This window comes from Aedes aegypti, chromosome 3, assembly GCF_002204515.2.
Source record: "Aedes aegypti strain LVP_AGWG chromosome 3, AaegL5.0 Primary Assembly, whole genome shotgun sequence".
Classification (NCBI taxonomy): Eukaryota; Metazoa; Arthropoda; class Insecta; order Diptera; family Culicidae; genus Aedes; species Aedes aegypti.
In genome coordinates this window covers 316,060,201-316,075,641 of record NC_035109.1, presented here as the reverse complement: position 1 = coordinate 316,075,641, position 15,441 = coordinate 316,060,201, and the positions used below count along the sequence as shown (strand labels likewise).

At 37.9% G+C, this 15,441-nt stretch overlaps 1 protein-coding gene across 13 annotated transcripts in view; it reads left to right on the top strand.

The window, feature by feature from the left end:
• Nucleotides 1-15,441, top strand: part of LOC5567355 (sodium channel protein para) — a 479,280-nt gene that overhangs the window by 329,998 nt on the left and 133,841 nt on the right. For 11 of the 13 annotated variants that reach the window (XM_021852350.1, XM_021852347.1, XM_021852346.1 and 8 more), the window contains one exon: nt 7,669-7,944. In XM_021852350.1, coding sequence (XP_021708042.1) covers nt 7,669-7,944 — 276 coding nt within the window. The remainder of the gene's footprint in view (nt 1-7,668; nt 7,945-15,441) is intronic. The other 2 variants (XM_021852351.1, XM_021852343.1) reach the window with 1 other exon arrangement.

The following is a 15,441-nucleotide window of genomic DNA, read 5'->3' as shown; positions in this document are numbered from 1 at the left end:
GTAGTTCCTTCAAATTATTTTTAACTGGCAATTAGGTTCCAACCCTTTTTTTTGTAAAATAAGTTATGAGTGTAATCGAACATATATATTCCTACTCAAACATGCTCACTGTTTCAGCACAATCAAAAATATGAAGAGAAACTAAGTGCCATCGCTTTGAAACTAGATTCATAGGCAAATAGTTATATTATAATAAGTATTTCCATAGAATAACAAAAAAAAAATTGTTTGTCCAAAAATTCCTATTTATGCCCAAATATTTATATTGAGTTTATAAAAGTGAATTCATGCCGCAAAAAATACATGTTTTAGCTTTAAATATTTTTGAAGGCAAGCAGGTGTAGGATTTCCTAAGGCTTTTACTAAACTTAATTTTGAGTGTAGTCCAAAATTTATATTTCTGCTCAATCATGTTCACTGGACATGTATGATGTAGACAATTCCAAAAAATTTCTATTTTTCATTTTTTTTCTATATTTCTACCCTAAAATGTACTCTAGACTACTGCAATCAAATCAATGTCAAAAAAGCTATAAATGTTGGTTCATAGGCAAGAACAGTTTGGAATAGCTTGGGAAAAAATATTTCGTTTTTTCAGCAATGTCAATTTAGAGTGAAACCGAGAATTTATATTTCTGGTCAAACATAATCTCTGTAATTCTACAAGTAAATTTTTGTCGCATTATGTCAATAATGTATCATTGAAAAAAGAAATTATAGAAGATAGTTTTTAAACTAGGACGTTGCTATCAAGAGATAAAACTGATCTAGATCAGTAATAAGTTATCTAGACCAAACCCTAAGGGATCGAAATGTAGTGCAACTTATTTCAAAATACTTTGTCGAAAATTCCAAACCTCTGGCTTGTATATCCAGAGCACTAAATGTTTTGGCATACGAAATCTGCGATCTACATAAATCTGCCTCGTTAGGGATACTCGAAATATTTTGTTGCTTTACATGAATTTTTTGTCTAGTTATCTAGGGTCAGTCGAGTTTGAAAAATCATAACTTTTAACATTTGCAATAAAATTTAATATTTTAAGAATCGTACCGCCCCAGCGTGCGAAAAAAAATGTAGTAGGATTAATTGCTGTAGGGTAAATTTGAACTCTAGGGGCGTTTTCTTTCTTTCCTACCGTTTTTCTTTTTCTTTCATACCGTAGTAAAGTATGAAATACGGGCATGAGATACGTGGAAGACTTTTGAAAATTGGTTGAAACGTTGCTCAGATATTGCTGATTGAATATCAAGTTACAACTCTGCCCATAACTGCAAAACAGTCACATTCGACATTTTTGACAAATTGGAGTTAATACCATGGAGAGTCATCAAGTGACAAATACTTTCGATCAACTTACCGATTGATTGATTGGCAGATTCTGATATTTGATCGAGGACCCTAGTCTTAATTAATGTCAGAAACGTTACAAGTTATGCTTGAAGATCTAAGGCAGTGGTTCCCAAACATTTTGAAGCTGCGGTCCCCTTTGAAGATAAACAATTTTTCCGCGCCTCCTAAATATACTCCTTGGACATTCCCTATATCGACTGCAGCAATTGACAGTAAACTGGATGTCTCGGACCCGATCCAGTCGAGCCCTCTGTCACCATAGAAGCTGGTGTCTTCATCCATCTCGATAGCCTGCCTAAAAATGAATACCTACACTCGACACGTAAATTAAAAAAGCTTTCCAAAAATTTAATTATAAACAACAGATACTGCCAGAATTCTGCCAATATCAGCTGGAGTTCAGTAAGTCCACTAAGAATCTTTCCAGGAGCCTATTCTTCACCAAATTTTAAAGTGTTTTTAGGAGTTTTACCATAATTTGCAAAATACTCAAATCTACAAAGCTTCTACGCTGCATTCTGTTCCTAAAATTTTAAGAATCTTTTCTAATGGACCTTAGTTCCTTCATTCATAGGTGTTAATGGATTACAATAAAATTGTAGCCCAATTATATCAAGATTTGTTGCAAATAACAATTTTTGTTTCATTTTTATTAGAAGCACTTTGAGTTGATGGAGAAAATTGTAACATAATTAAGACACAATCAGTTATACTAACAAAGGCTGTTTGAAAATTGATTTAATTTAAAACATTATTACAACACAATTTGTTATAAAAAATTGAGAGACATTGCTCACAACAAATTTTACTAGAATTAACAACAAATTTTACTAGAGTTATGGAAAATAACAAAATAAGTTATATTTTTGTTTGATTTGTAACATAACAAGCTACATTCTTGTTTAAATTTTTACATATTTTGTTTTAATTTTGTTAAGTGTAGAGTGGTTACGTTTGTTGATCTATTCACTTAGGTTCAGCGGAGTTCTTGGATAACCGTAGGAAACCGCTGAACACCAATCATCATAGAACATGTTTGTTTGAGTCTACTGGGGTTTGAATCTTATTCATAAACCTTGCAATGATCTCTGGTTACATCTGTAGAAACGAAAAACTTCACTATCAGAAGATTTTGGATAACCGTAAACAATCGTTGATTTGGAAACTTGATGGCACATATTATTTTGTTAGGCCTGTTTGTCTGTAAACCTAATTCATTAACGTAAGAAAGGTCACTGTTTATGCCTGTAGATTTAATGTCCTAAATTCAAACCTGAACTTGGATAACTTTTCATAGGTGTTAAACACACAAAAAGAGGTTTGGGTGTATTTTGTAGTTCTTCCATTTCCGACGATTTCCTATCATTACGAGATCACGGAAACGAAAAGATTTAAAAAATACATTTCATATGATCAGTTATGAATCGATATGAAGACGATGAAGTGTTGGCGCCCAACGGTAAGTCCTTGCCCAATCGTTATCAATCAATCCGAAAATAGAAAAACATAACACATCCGGAAGAAACCGGACCCATTTAATATATGTGTGTGTGTCTCGTTCACCGATGTCGACGGTTGATTGATGTGCCGGAGGATATTGTTGAATTTTTAATGGCAATACAATCACTTAACGGTGAACTTTAATGACGTCGACGGCTTCTATTCGATACGATACGACACGTGTGTCTCTCTTCCTCTATCGCTCATTTAGTTCACTATCAATCTATATGTGATTGTCTATCAGTGGCTATTTCTGTTTATCTGTACCCGATATTCTTGTCTCTGTTGCATGTTTGATTGTGTCTCTACTTGTGATGTATTGAGTTTAATTCAGAACTAAATTTTGATATCAGATATAACATGATGATAGAATTAAATCCAAGATCACTACTGTTAGTTAACATGGAACTAATATTTTGAGAAATAAATTCTAAGCTCTTGATTCAAGTGAGGAAACAAAGCCTGCGCCAATCGTGATCAGTTGTTTCGAATTTGGGAGATTTAGGCAAGAGATCCTAAATTCCATTAGGAGAATCAAGGTTTCCTTCCAAATCTCAAAGAAAGGAGACTGACGCGTTTGGCCGAAAACTCTTAAAGACCGCGAACTCAAACATCTTGAAGAGAAACAGCACTTTTTTTACTTATGATGACAAAACTAAACGTTTGTACAAGGTCGTCTTGAAAGGTCTCTCAAGTGACTATAAGTCACCGGAAGAGATCAAAAATGGAATAAATGATTTACTTCGATTTTTCCCAGCCCAAGTATTCATTATGAAAAAGAGAACCCAATCTGGCATTGTTCGGAAAGGGCTTTCTCAAGAATATTATTTAGTTCATCTTAATAAAAATGATCTAAATAATATTAAAGCTTTAGAAAAAGTTAGATTTATGTTTGATATCCGTATGACATGGGAACATTTCCAGAAACCTGGACGAAATTACCAGAACCCCATTCAGTGCCGTCGGTGCCAAAAGTGGGGTCATGGTACCAAACATTGCCACATAGATGCTAAGTGCATGATTTGCGGAGGTTCTTCTCACGCCAAAGACGTCTGTCCAGTGAAGGAAGATACCACCAAGTTTATATGCTCGAATTTCGGGGGTAATCATAAGTCAAATTTTTGGTCTTGCCCTCCGCGCAAGAGAGTCGTTGGGGCTCGTGCCAGGCAGATGAAAGATAATATCCGTTACGATAACGATCGTTTCCGGAATTTCCTTGGTAGAGTTTCGAACAATGCTCATTTTTCAGTTAACGATCGATTGATTAGAAATCATACCCATCAGGAAGATCATAATCATGCTAATTCACAAACTAATTTTAATCCGACGGGTAGTCGTTCGAATCGTCTTAATTCAAATGTATCTACCCACGGAAAATCCTTTGCCGATATCGTAGCAGGTAATTTGAACTCCTCCCCTATTCGTACTATGATTACCCATTCTACCTGTTTCAAATCAAATGGAAAAAACCCTACCGCCACAGTTAACATCTATAGATGTTATACTCCGCCTCTTCGTCTACCGAAAATTCTAACGGAAAATCATCAAATGTACCCACTTCAAGTGACATGTCTGCCCCTGATTTTAATTTCCTAACTGAACAAATGAATCTAATGATTGATGCAATGTTCAAAGCCACCACTATGACTGAAGCAGTCCAAGTAGGTGTAAAATTTACAAATCAAATTGTTATTGGATTACGTTTTTCTAATGGATCAAATAAATAATAATCTAAATATTTTAAATTGGAATGCTCGTTCCTTGAATGATAAAGAGGACTAGCTGTTTAATTATCTTACAGCTAATAACGTACATTTAGTAGTTATTACTGCAACGTATTTGAAACCTGGATCCAAACTCAAAAGTGTTTTTTCGAAATGATCGCTTGGATGGAGCATGTTGTGGAGTTGCTATCATCATGCATAGGCGTTTAAAATATCAACTTTTTCCGTCATTTGAAACCAAATGTTTTGAAACTTTGAATGTTTCTGTTAAAAAACAGCTTGGTTTAGTTACCTCCATAGCTGCCTATTTGACTACTCAATGCACTTTGCTGCCCAGTTAATTTGCTTCAAACTGATTTGCGGAAATTGACTCACAATAAATCAAAAATTGTTGTCAATGATGACTTTAATGCCAAACATTGCTCGTGGAACAATTTGCAAAGCAATTCCAACGGCAGAATTTTATTTGATGAGTGCTCATCAGAATATTTCTCAATTCAATACCCTGATAGCCCTACTTGTATTTCCTCATCTAGAAACCCTCTTACGATTGATTTGTTTCTAATCGACTATAGTCACCTTTGTAACCAACTGGTTACTCATGCTGAGTTTAATTCTGATCATGCCCCTGTTACATTTCAAATATCCCATGAAGCGATTCTTAGGATTGAGGATCCAGATCCACTTTCAGTTATTTTCGAGCTGACTGGCCGCTGTAACATTTCTTTACAAACAAAACTTGACAATACTCTTGAAACTTTAACAAATTCCATTGTTGAAGCCAGGAGCATTGCAATTCCAAAATGTGAAGTAAAATTTGAATCCGTGATTATAGACGATGATTTTAAACTCTTGATCCGTCTTAAAAACGTGAGGAGAATGAAATTTCAACGCACTCGCGATCCTGCTTTGAAAATTATATGGCAGGATTTGCAGAAAGAAATCAAGAAACGTTTTTCACAATTAAGAAACAAAAATTTTGAAAATAAAATTTCTCAATTGAACCCTGGCACTAAGTCCTTTTGGAAATTATCTCAAATTTAAAAAAAACCTCAGAAGCCAATACCGGCATTGAAAGAGGAAAACAAATTATTACTAACTAATTGCGAAAAAGCTTAAAAATTTGCTATGCAGTTTGAAAGCGCGCACAATTTTAATTTAGGACTTACTAGTCCAATTGAAAATCAAGTTACTTAGGACTTTGAAAATATTCTGAATCAAGAGAACGTTTTCAAAAATTCCTGGGAGACTGTTTTGGAAGAATTGAGAACTATTATTGAAAAATCAAAAATATGAAAGCTCCTGGCGATGATAGAATTTTCTACATCCTCATCAAGAAACTATATATAACAAATGTTTTCAATTAGCATATTTTTCTGACAAATAGAAAAATGACAAGGTTGTACCAATTTTAAAACCAGGCAAAAATCCTGCAGAAGTCCAATCAGTTTGCCTTCCTTCATCAGTAAACTTTTTAAAAAGGTTATGTTGAACAGAATGATGGCCCACATCAATGAAAATTCAATTTTTGCCAATGAACAGTTCGGATTCCGCCATGGACGTTCGACCACTGATCAACTTTTACGTGTAACACATTTGATTCGTTCCAACAAACCTGAAGGCTATTCTACTGGTCTTGATCTTCTAGACATAGAAAAAGCATTCGACAGTGTTTGGCATGAAGGTTTGATTGTAAAATTAAAGAACTTTAATTTTCCAACATACATTGTTGGAATAATTCAAAGTTATCTGTCAAATCGTACACTTCAGGATAATTATCAGAACTCCAGATCTGAAAGACTTCCTGTAAGAGCTGGTGTTCCCAAGGCAGCATTTTGGGACCAAAATTTTACAATGTTTTCACATCTGACTTACCTGAGTTACCTCAGGGATGTCAAAAATCCTTGTTTGCGGATGACACAGGCTTCTCCGCCAAAGGACGAAGATTGCGTGTCATCTGTAGTAGATTGCAAAAAAGTTTAGATATATTTTCTTCATTCTTGCAAAAAAGGAAGATTTCTCCTAATGCTTCCAAAACTCAACTAATAATATTTCCACATGAACCAAAAAATCTTTAGTTGAAACCTTCAAGTGGACATGTCACGATGAGAGGGGTTCCAATAAACTGGTAAAATGAAGTTAAGTATTTAGGACTCATGCTAGATAAAAATTTAACTTTCAAAAATCACATTGAGGGCATTCAAGTAAAATGTAACAAAAATATAAAATGTCTTTATCCACTTATTGACAAAAAAAAATCAAATCTTTGTCTTAAGAACAAGCTTTTGATCTTCAAACATATTTTCAGGTCGGCCATGTAGTATGCAATATCAATATGGACTAGCTATTGTAACGTCAGGAAGAAAGCTCTACAGACGATCCAAAATAATAAAAAAAAACTTCTGATTCTGGAGCTCCCTCCTTAGTATAGTATTAATGAATTACATAGAACATATATAATTATAATTAACTATCTCTTATCCAAATTGTGTTCGAAATCTTGTGACATGTTTTCTGAACTGATTCCAAAGAGATACCAATAAATCTTCAACAAGAAAGAAGCACATCTCAACCGTCGCATCACCGATTGATTGATAACGTACGCATAAGGTGAACCAATTCATTCCATTTAAGTGAGATTCATCATTCGCTATCCATCATTATCATTATTGTGTTATCGAACATGTTTGTTTATTTTTTTATAATTATCTATCTAGTTAGTTTTCATGTGAGTAATCCAAGCTCAATGTGTGTGTGTCGATTGAATGTGATTGAATGATGTTGTGATGAATGATATGAAATGGCAATCGCTATATGTTGGCTGTAATTAATGCACACTGTGCTTAAATTGTGCGTGGTAAGTGTCGTACATGTGCTCAATCAACGACAATCATTCTGAACGAGAAATATCATGTCGTGTTGATGGGGCCATGTAACCGAAAAAATATGTGCTTGTCGAAAGTGGCTAAACGTTTTGCTTGACATTAACCGTTGTGCGCCTTCGGCAAAATTTCGCCCAAAATCATCACTAATCGATATCTGATTTACTCCCCCAAAATGCGAAACCCCTCCCCCACCCACAACAAACAGGAAGCGGAGGAAGCAGCTGCAGCGAAAGCGGCCAAACTCGAGGCCCAAGCGGCGGCAGCGGCGGCCGCAGCCAACCCGGAGATCGCCAAGAGCCCGTCGGACTTTTCCTGCCACAGCTACGAGCTGTTCGTGAACCAGGAGAAGGGCAACGACGACAACAACAAGGAGAAGATGTCGATCCGGAGCGAAGGATTGGAGTCGGTGAGCGAAATCACAAGAACAACCGCACCAACAGCTACTGCAGCTGGCACTGCAAAAGCCCGTAAAGTGAGCGCGGTAAGTATGGGAACCGCTTTCTGCACCCTCCCCCCACACTAGTTCCCTCCCTTTCGTACCTTGCCCATGAAATTTGTTCGACCCCTTCAGGGTAGGACAATTCCCACGTTCCCAGGATTTCCCGCGTTTCCTGTATGTGTGTTTTTCACCCACACCCCCATTTATGTCCCCGCTGGTGTATCCCTCCGTTGATGTGAGTTTTTCGTTGTAAGAAACACCCCCCCAAAATACGTGCTTTCGATTAGACAACAATCCACAACGGTTCACGGAACGAAATTAAGTGGAATAAATTAAATGCTTTGAAAATATAAAAGACAGCGTTTTGGTGTTTTCTGGACAGTCATTTCGATTAAGGCGCGTTATATGCAAACGTGTTCGAAGCGCCAAATTGCATAACTTGCAATATTCGCTCTTAAACTTTTTTTTTATATCAAATGAAGGCACAATATAATGTTCTACATTCTACAATGCTATAGACGATTAAAAACGTGAAAACTGTCAGGAAGATCATTACAGAGTTTAGGTGATATACACATAACTGTCCCAAGTTATGAAACTTACTTTTGAGAAAATCTCGTTCAAAATATTGTATCACATTTATCGTATAAATTTTAAGTTAAACGTAAGTAACATACCACCTGCGGTTGAGTTTAAATTGTATTTTATTTGATTAATTTGATTTAGAACCCTGTCGAAAAGTGACATACTAGGTGAATTATTCCGAAAGGCGTCGTCGACAAATTACGGGATCAAAAATTTTCATTTTTAGCGGTCAACCAGGGTTGCCAGTGAATATCTGATTTCAAATTCCCGGGGTTCCTGGTTATTTCCCGTTTTTTTTTTAAATTTTTCCCGGTCGTAATTTAGGTATCAAAAACTCTTTTTAAAAAAAAACAGGATATATGTTTTAAAAATTGTAACACTCTGACAAGCAGAATAGGGCGATATTCAAAACTGAAAAGGCAAAAGATGACTTTTTTTTAGTTGTAGTAAAAACGAAATCCTGAAGCCAAGAAAGCACCATGGAAGATGAACTAAAAACAAAAAGTTATCTGTTCACACTGATCTATTATTGACGTTGCAGTCAGTGTAAATCAAAACCGTCCGGACGAAAAAGCTATTGTTTCTAATCCTTGAAAAAGGTGTTAAATGCATCGCAACGTCAGAAATTTGAAACGAATCAGCTTTTGATTTACACTGACTGCAACGCCAATAACAGATCACTGCCAGTTCCCTCAGTCGACTACATTCCTCCGTTATCTATTCACATTACGCTTGATTTCTAATCACTACTTTTTTGATCCAGTTTACTAATTCCTAGTAGGGGTTTGTTCTACTTCGTCGTAAGCGCTATTGTTCGTCGTATCAAACTTAAAATGTTCCACTACGGCGGATATTCAAACTTACCTACAACATAGATTCATTTCCCAGGTGTATTTTTGTGAAGGCTGTCATTGTTTGTACACTTGTACACCAAAAATGCAATAAAACTAATGTATTTCGTTAAATAACTTCAGTTCAATTATCCACTTTTTACTTTTTCACTGAAATCGCTTGGACGAACACGATTTGAGAGAAATGCTTAGCGATCGACACCAATCACACCACTTTATGATACAAGTTTCTTCCAGCCCCCCTGAGTGACTTACTTCGCCGGGCACTTATTTTCACTATGAAAAACCTTCGTACTTCTTCACTGAAGGATTTCATTCCAATTACACGCCGTAAAAGTTCTATAATTCACGAAATTTTATGAAATTTCCTCAACAACCGCGTAAAATTGAGAATGTAAACAAAGTTCAATCCGTCGTACTGAGAAAAAAAAAAGCTAATGTGCATCGATGTGTGCGCGATGCTCGACGTAAAAATACGGTTCCTTTGATTGTGTTGCTTTCGCTGCACTGTAAGGAAATGCCAAAATTGTACGGTCAAAAGGAATTGTGTCCATATGTTTGGGCTGAATTTTGATGACGTACAATGAATTTTAAAGGAAATTAGTATATTCCATCCTGCTGAAGGAATGGAGCGAGATGCCCGTAGATCTAAATATTCTAGTAAAACATTTCATTATAGCATTGATATGTTGTGTTTTGACCACTCAATATATCACAGTGAGCCGTAAGTTGTGAGACGGATCTGGAAACTTATTGCGACAGAATTGAAAACGATACGACGGATTGAGAATACGGTAAGATGCATTTTCTTTGCATTATTCCCAAAAAAAGTTCAAGATTTATCAAAAACTTATTGTACAATGCTAAAGCAATTTTGAGAAAGAATTGCTTGGCATCGGTTTGTATCAGCATCATTCACTGCAATACTGGGAAAATTGCAGTTCTCACTGATCAATGCTTAATACGATGGATACTTGCACATCACCCAAATTAACGTTTTTCATTATTTTCCATACGTTTTGACAGCTCTCGACTACCATTCTTCCATGCGCTTGTGTTGGAAATTTGAGAATCCAGCGTAGCGCGATCAGTGAGTGGAATACAAACATCAGTCGTCACTGTTCGGCGGCCTGTGATAGAAACTGAATGTTCGAAAGGTTGTTGTCTGTACTTTTTGCCGCTGGTGCCAACTGTTAGCGGTTATGAACGAAATAAACAGTCGTTACCCTATTGGTCATCTGCAAAGAGGATAACGACTGTTTACATCGTTCTTAAATGCTAACAATTGACGCCAGCGGCAAAAAATACAGACTACAATCTTTCGAACTTTCAGTTTCTCACTTTGGCCGCCGAGCGGCGACACTGATGTTTGTATTTCACTCACTGAGCGCAATCGGTTCTCAAATTTCTCAAACTTCCAACACAAGCGCATGAAGAATGTTAGTAGAGAACTGTCAGAACGAATGGAAAATAATTAAAAACGTTAATTACATACTTACTTACTTACTTATTTGGCTTTACATCAATTATCTTGATAAAGCCTCGCCAACAATATTTCGCCAATTCCCTCGGTTCATGGCCGCTTCTCTCCATCCTCGACTGTGACCCACGCTCTCCAGGTCCTGGTGCACCTGGTCAATCCACCTAGCTCGCTGCGCCCCACGCCTTCTTGTTCCGACCGGATTCGTGGCGAACACCATCTTTACAGGGTTGTTGTCCGGCATTCTTGCAACATGCCCTGCCCAGCGTATCCTTCCAGCTTTAGCTACCTTCACGATACTGGGTTCGCCGTAGAGTTGAGCGAGCTCGTGGTTCATCCTTCGCCGCCACACGCCGTTCTCCTGCATGCCGCCGAAGATCGTCCTTAGCACTCGGCGTTCGAAAACCCCAAGAGCTTGCAAGTCCTCCTTGAGCATAGTCCACGCCTCATGCCCATAGAGGACTACCGGTCTTATGAGCGTTTTGTAAATCGTGCATTTGGTGCGGGGGTGAATCTTTCTTGACCGCAGTTTCTTCTGGAGCCCATAGTAGGCACGACTTCCGCTGATGATGCGCCTCCGTATTTCCCGACTAACATTGTTGTCAGCCGTCAACAAGGATCCAAGGTAGGCGAACTCGTCCACCACCTCGAAGGTATCCCCGTCTATGGTAACACTGCTTCCTAGGCGGGTCCTGTCGCGCTCAGTTCCGCCTACCAGCATGTACTTTGTTTTCGACGCATTCACCATTAGCCCGACTCTTGTTGCTTCGCGTTTCAGGCGGGTGAACAAATCTGCCACCGTTTCAAATTTTCTCCCAATAATATCCATGTCGTCCGCGAAGCAAACAAATTGTCCGGATCTCGTGAAAATCGTGCCTCGACTGTTAAGTCCGGCTCTCCGCATGACACCTTCAAGCGCAATATTGAACAACAGGCACGAAAGTCCGTCGCCCTGTCGTAGTCCCCGCCGAGACTCGAACGAACTGGAGTGTTCGCCCGAGATCTTCACGCAGTTTTGCACACCGTCCATCGTTACTCTGATCAATCTTGTGAGCTTCCCGGGAAAGCTGTTCTCGTCCATGATTTTCCATAGCTCTATGCGGTCGATACTATCGTATGCCGCCTTGAAATCGATGAACAAATGGTGTGTAGGGACCTGGTACTCACGGCATTTCTGGAGGATTTGCCGCACGGAAAAGATCTGGTCCGTTGTCGAGCGGCCGTCGATGAAACCTGCTTGATAACTTCCCACGAACTCGTTTGCTATAGGTGATAGACGACGGAAGAGAATCTGGGATAGCACTTTATAGGCGGCGTTTAGGATGGTGATTGCACGATAATTTTCACACTCCAGTTTGTCGCCCTTTTTGTAGATAGGGCATATAACGCCTTGCTTCCACTCCTCCGGTAGCTGTTCCGTTTCCCAGATTCTGACTATCAGCCGATGCAGACAAGCGGCCAACCTGTCCGGGCCCATCTTGATGAGTTCGGCTCCGATACCATCCTTGCCAGCGGCTTTGTTGTTCTTGAGCTGTTGAATGGCATCCTTAACTTCCCCCATCGTGGGAGCTGGTTGATTTCCGCTGTCCACTGTGCTGACGTAGCCATCGCCTTCGCTGTCCTGACCTTCTGTGCCTGTGTTCTCTGCGCCATTCAGGTGTTCATCGTAGTGCTGCTTCCACCTTTCGATCACCTCGCGTCCGTCCGTCAAGATGCTCCCATCCTTATCCCGGCACGTTAATTACATGCAATTATGAAAAAAGTAGTGATATGAAATCAAGCGTAATGTGAATATATAACTTTGTGTGTATAGTTCAACTTCCGTGGCGATTTTTTTGCTTTAGGACTTCGTTTTTACTACCATAACTTCGGTTTTAAATATCACCGTAATTTTTGGATTTTTCAAACAACCGATTGAAATGAAGTCTTTTCGACATGTGGTTCGTCAAGTGATCGATAACAACGTTTTTCAGACTGATAAAAAATAAAGGGGCTATTCGCTTTCTGGAACAATAACTCGGTGATTGTAGTCGTATTTTTGTATTACTATTTTTCGTAACTTTTGATAGCTTCGAAAAATATAACGGATCAACACAAGCAAACAATCAACATTTTATCTCAAGTTAGCAGTTAAATGAAGATCTACAAATTTCTACATCATGTCAAAATCTGAAAACATTATCAGAACAGATGTTCTTGATGTCAGATTTTAAAGGATTTTTGTGTTAAAGTTTAAGTGACCCAGAACTTTTGTACGGTACACCATAATAAGTCAAAAAATTCAATATTTAGGTATAATTACATAACGTATAACGTAAAACAATGTTCAAAATAATTAAATTTGAGTTATTCCTAAAAAATATTCACACAAAAACAAGAACTCTTTGATAAAACTTTGCTAACTGCTCATTAAAAAAGTTCTACTGACTTTGGCTTGATTTTTTTTGCCAAGTTGTCTGGTACTTTGAAATAAGATTCATATTGAATATGAGCTCAGTAGCTTTTCAAAAACAACTGCTGGAAATAATCAAAAGTGCCAAGAATAGGAACTGGTTCCTTACCTGACTGATTTAAAAAAGTTATATCCAATTCGGATCTAAACATTAGTTTTAATTAAAGCTGCTTGAAATTCGTTTATGATATCAATAAAATTTTGGATGGAATCAGCTAATCCTACTTGAGATCCTGGAACAAGTGTCAAGCAAACTATTTTTCCAGGTTCAAGGCCAAGGTATTTCTAGGCCATACACCAAAATGGACCATTTCCCGGTAGTTATTTCAAATTTCTATATATTTCCCAGGTTTCTCCATGTGATATAAAAATCTCGGATATGAAACGGTTTTCCCGATTTCCCGGTTCGCTGGTCACTCTGGCCGTTACGTAATGAATGGACGCTGTCAAATAAGAGATTTAATTTCTAAATTTTTCTTCTGCAAACATTTTGAATGTTTTTTACATGTGACGTTTGTCCAGTAATATGGAGGTTGTTCAAACAGTAAGTGATATAAAATTTAAGAGCTCAATGTCAAGCAGAAATTCCAATTTGTAGAATTTCAATTACTTCTAAAAATTTCACCTAGTATCCCACTTTTCGGCAGGGACTTTGAAATTTTGTGGCTATCAAATTGAACTTATTTGTAGTTCTGTGGAATAAAAATTAGCTTGATTGCTTGAAAGGCAACTAATCTGAAGCATGCCAAAGTCCAGCATTTTGTATGAAAATCGACATGCGCTGCTATTTTTCACAACTGTCAAATCGAACAACTTTAGATTATTTCATTTTTTTTTCTTCCATTTATAGATATATTTTCAGAAATGCAAGAGAAACTGTCAAAAATGTTTGATTGCTCGAGTGTTTTGATTGATGTTCGTTTTCCCACCATCATCGGGCTTCGTAGCCGTGCGGTTAGTGTCACCGAGGCATTTAGCCGCATCGTGCTAAGGAGTGTGGGTTCGATTCCCGCCTCAGGCCGAAAAACTTTTCGAGAGGAATGTTTTCCGACTGTGCCACTGGGCGTTGCATGCTAGTTCGTTGCCTAGTGTGGTGCTTCCTTCAAAGGGCAACTAGCCCACTGGAAGCATTAACGTGTAGTGTCTTTTTAAACAGTTCGTTTTGCCTGTATAGTGCAGATAAAATGAACATTTCCATCATTTATTGTAGACGATCAAAATAGGTGAAAATTTAGCTATCTTCGTCTGAATTTGTAGCGTTACTTTAAATAACATTCCAGTACTACACAAATTCATCTTTTTTCAATTACAATCAAAATGATATCCTTAAGGTGTTCATTTTACCTCCTTTTCCCGTACACGACTTGCGTGCATATACAGGGACGGATTTAGGGAGGGTATGATAAGAGGTTCCTTCCGTTTCCTTGAAGTCGATAGAATAGAGAAAATGTATGGAAGGTGAATGCCGAAACATACCTATTTTCATTAACATTCTTCTTTCTGGCGCTACGTTTCAACTAAAACAAAGCCTACTTCTCAACGTGTGTTCTTATAAGCACCTCCACAATTTTCAACAGAGCTCAAATATTGACCATTTTTGCATTGTTATCGAACACGAAGACACTCTATGTCCTGTCCTTTACGAAAATATTCTCGACTGGCGGGAATCGAACACACGACGCGCGGCGTGGTTTGCTGAACAGCTGCGCGTTTATCGCTACGACTATCTGGGCCCATGCACATTCTCTTTGCTATGTTTGCAGCCTTAAACCACCAAGGCCTTTTATTTCAGTCGAGTCTGAGCCAACACGTCTCAGAGACGGCACAGCCATAAAAAATGATGTCCATGGTGTCTTTTTAAATGAATTCTTTGTCTTAAACAAAAAGACGTAAAACTTAGATCATGGAGAAACAGGTTGTGAAAGTGTGTAATTAAACACACACAAAAAAACGACGCTGGTGAGCATGAATCCTGAGTTTTTTCAATATCTCAGGATTCTGACCACTTAGAAGAATGGTGTCTCCGACAAAGTGGTTCAGTAGTCAAGGAGTATCGAGCAAGTTGATTCAAAACTTTGCCACCAGATTGCGCTAGTGTGTATAAAACTTTTATTTGCATATATCTCAGGTGTCTCACCAGTTAGAAAGATGGCGTCTTCAAAAACTTTGCC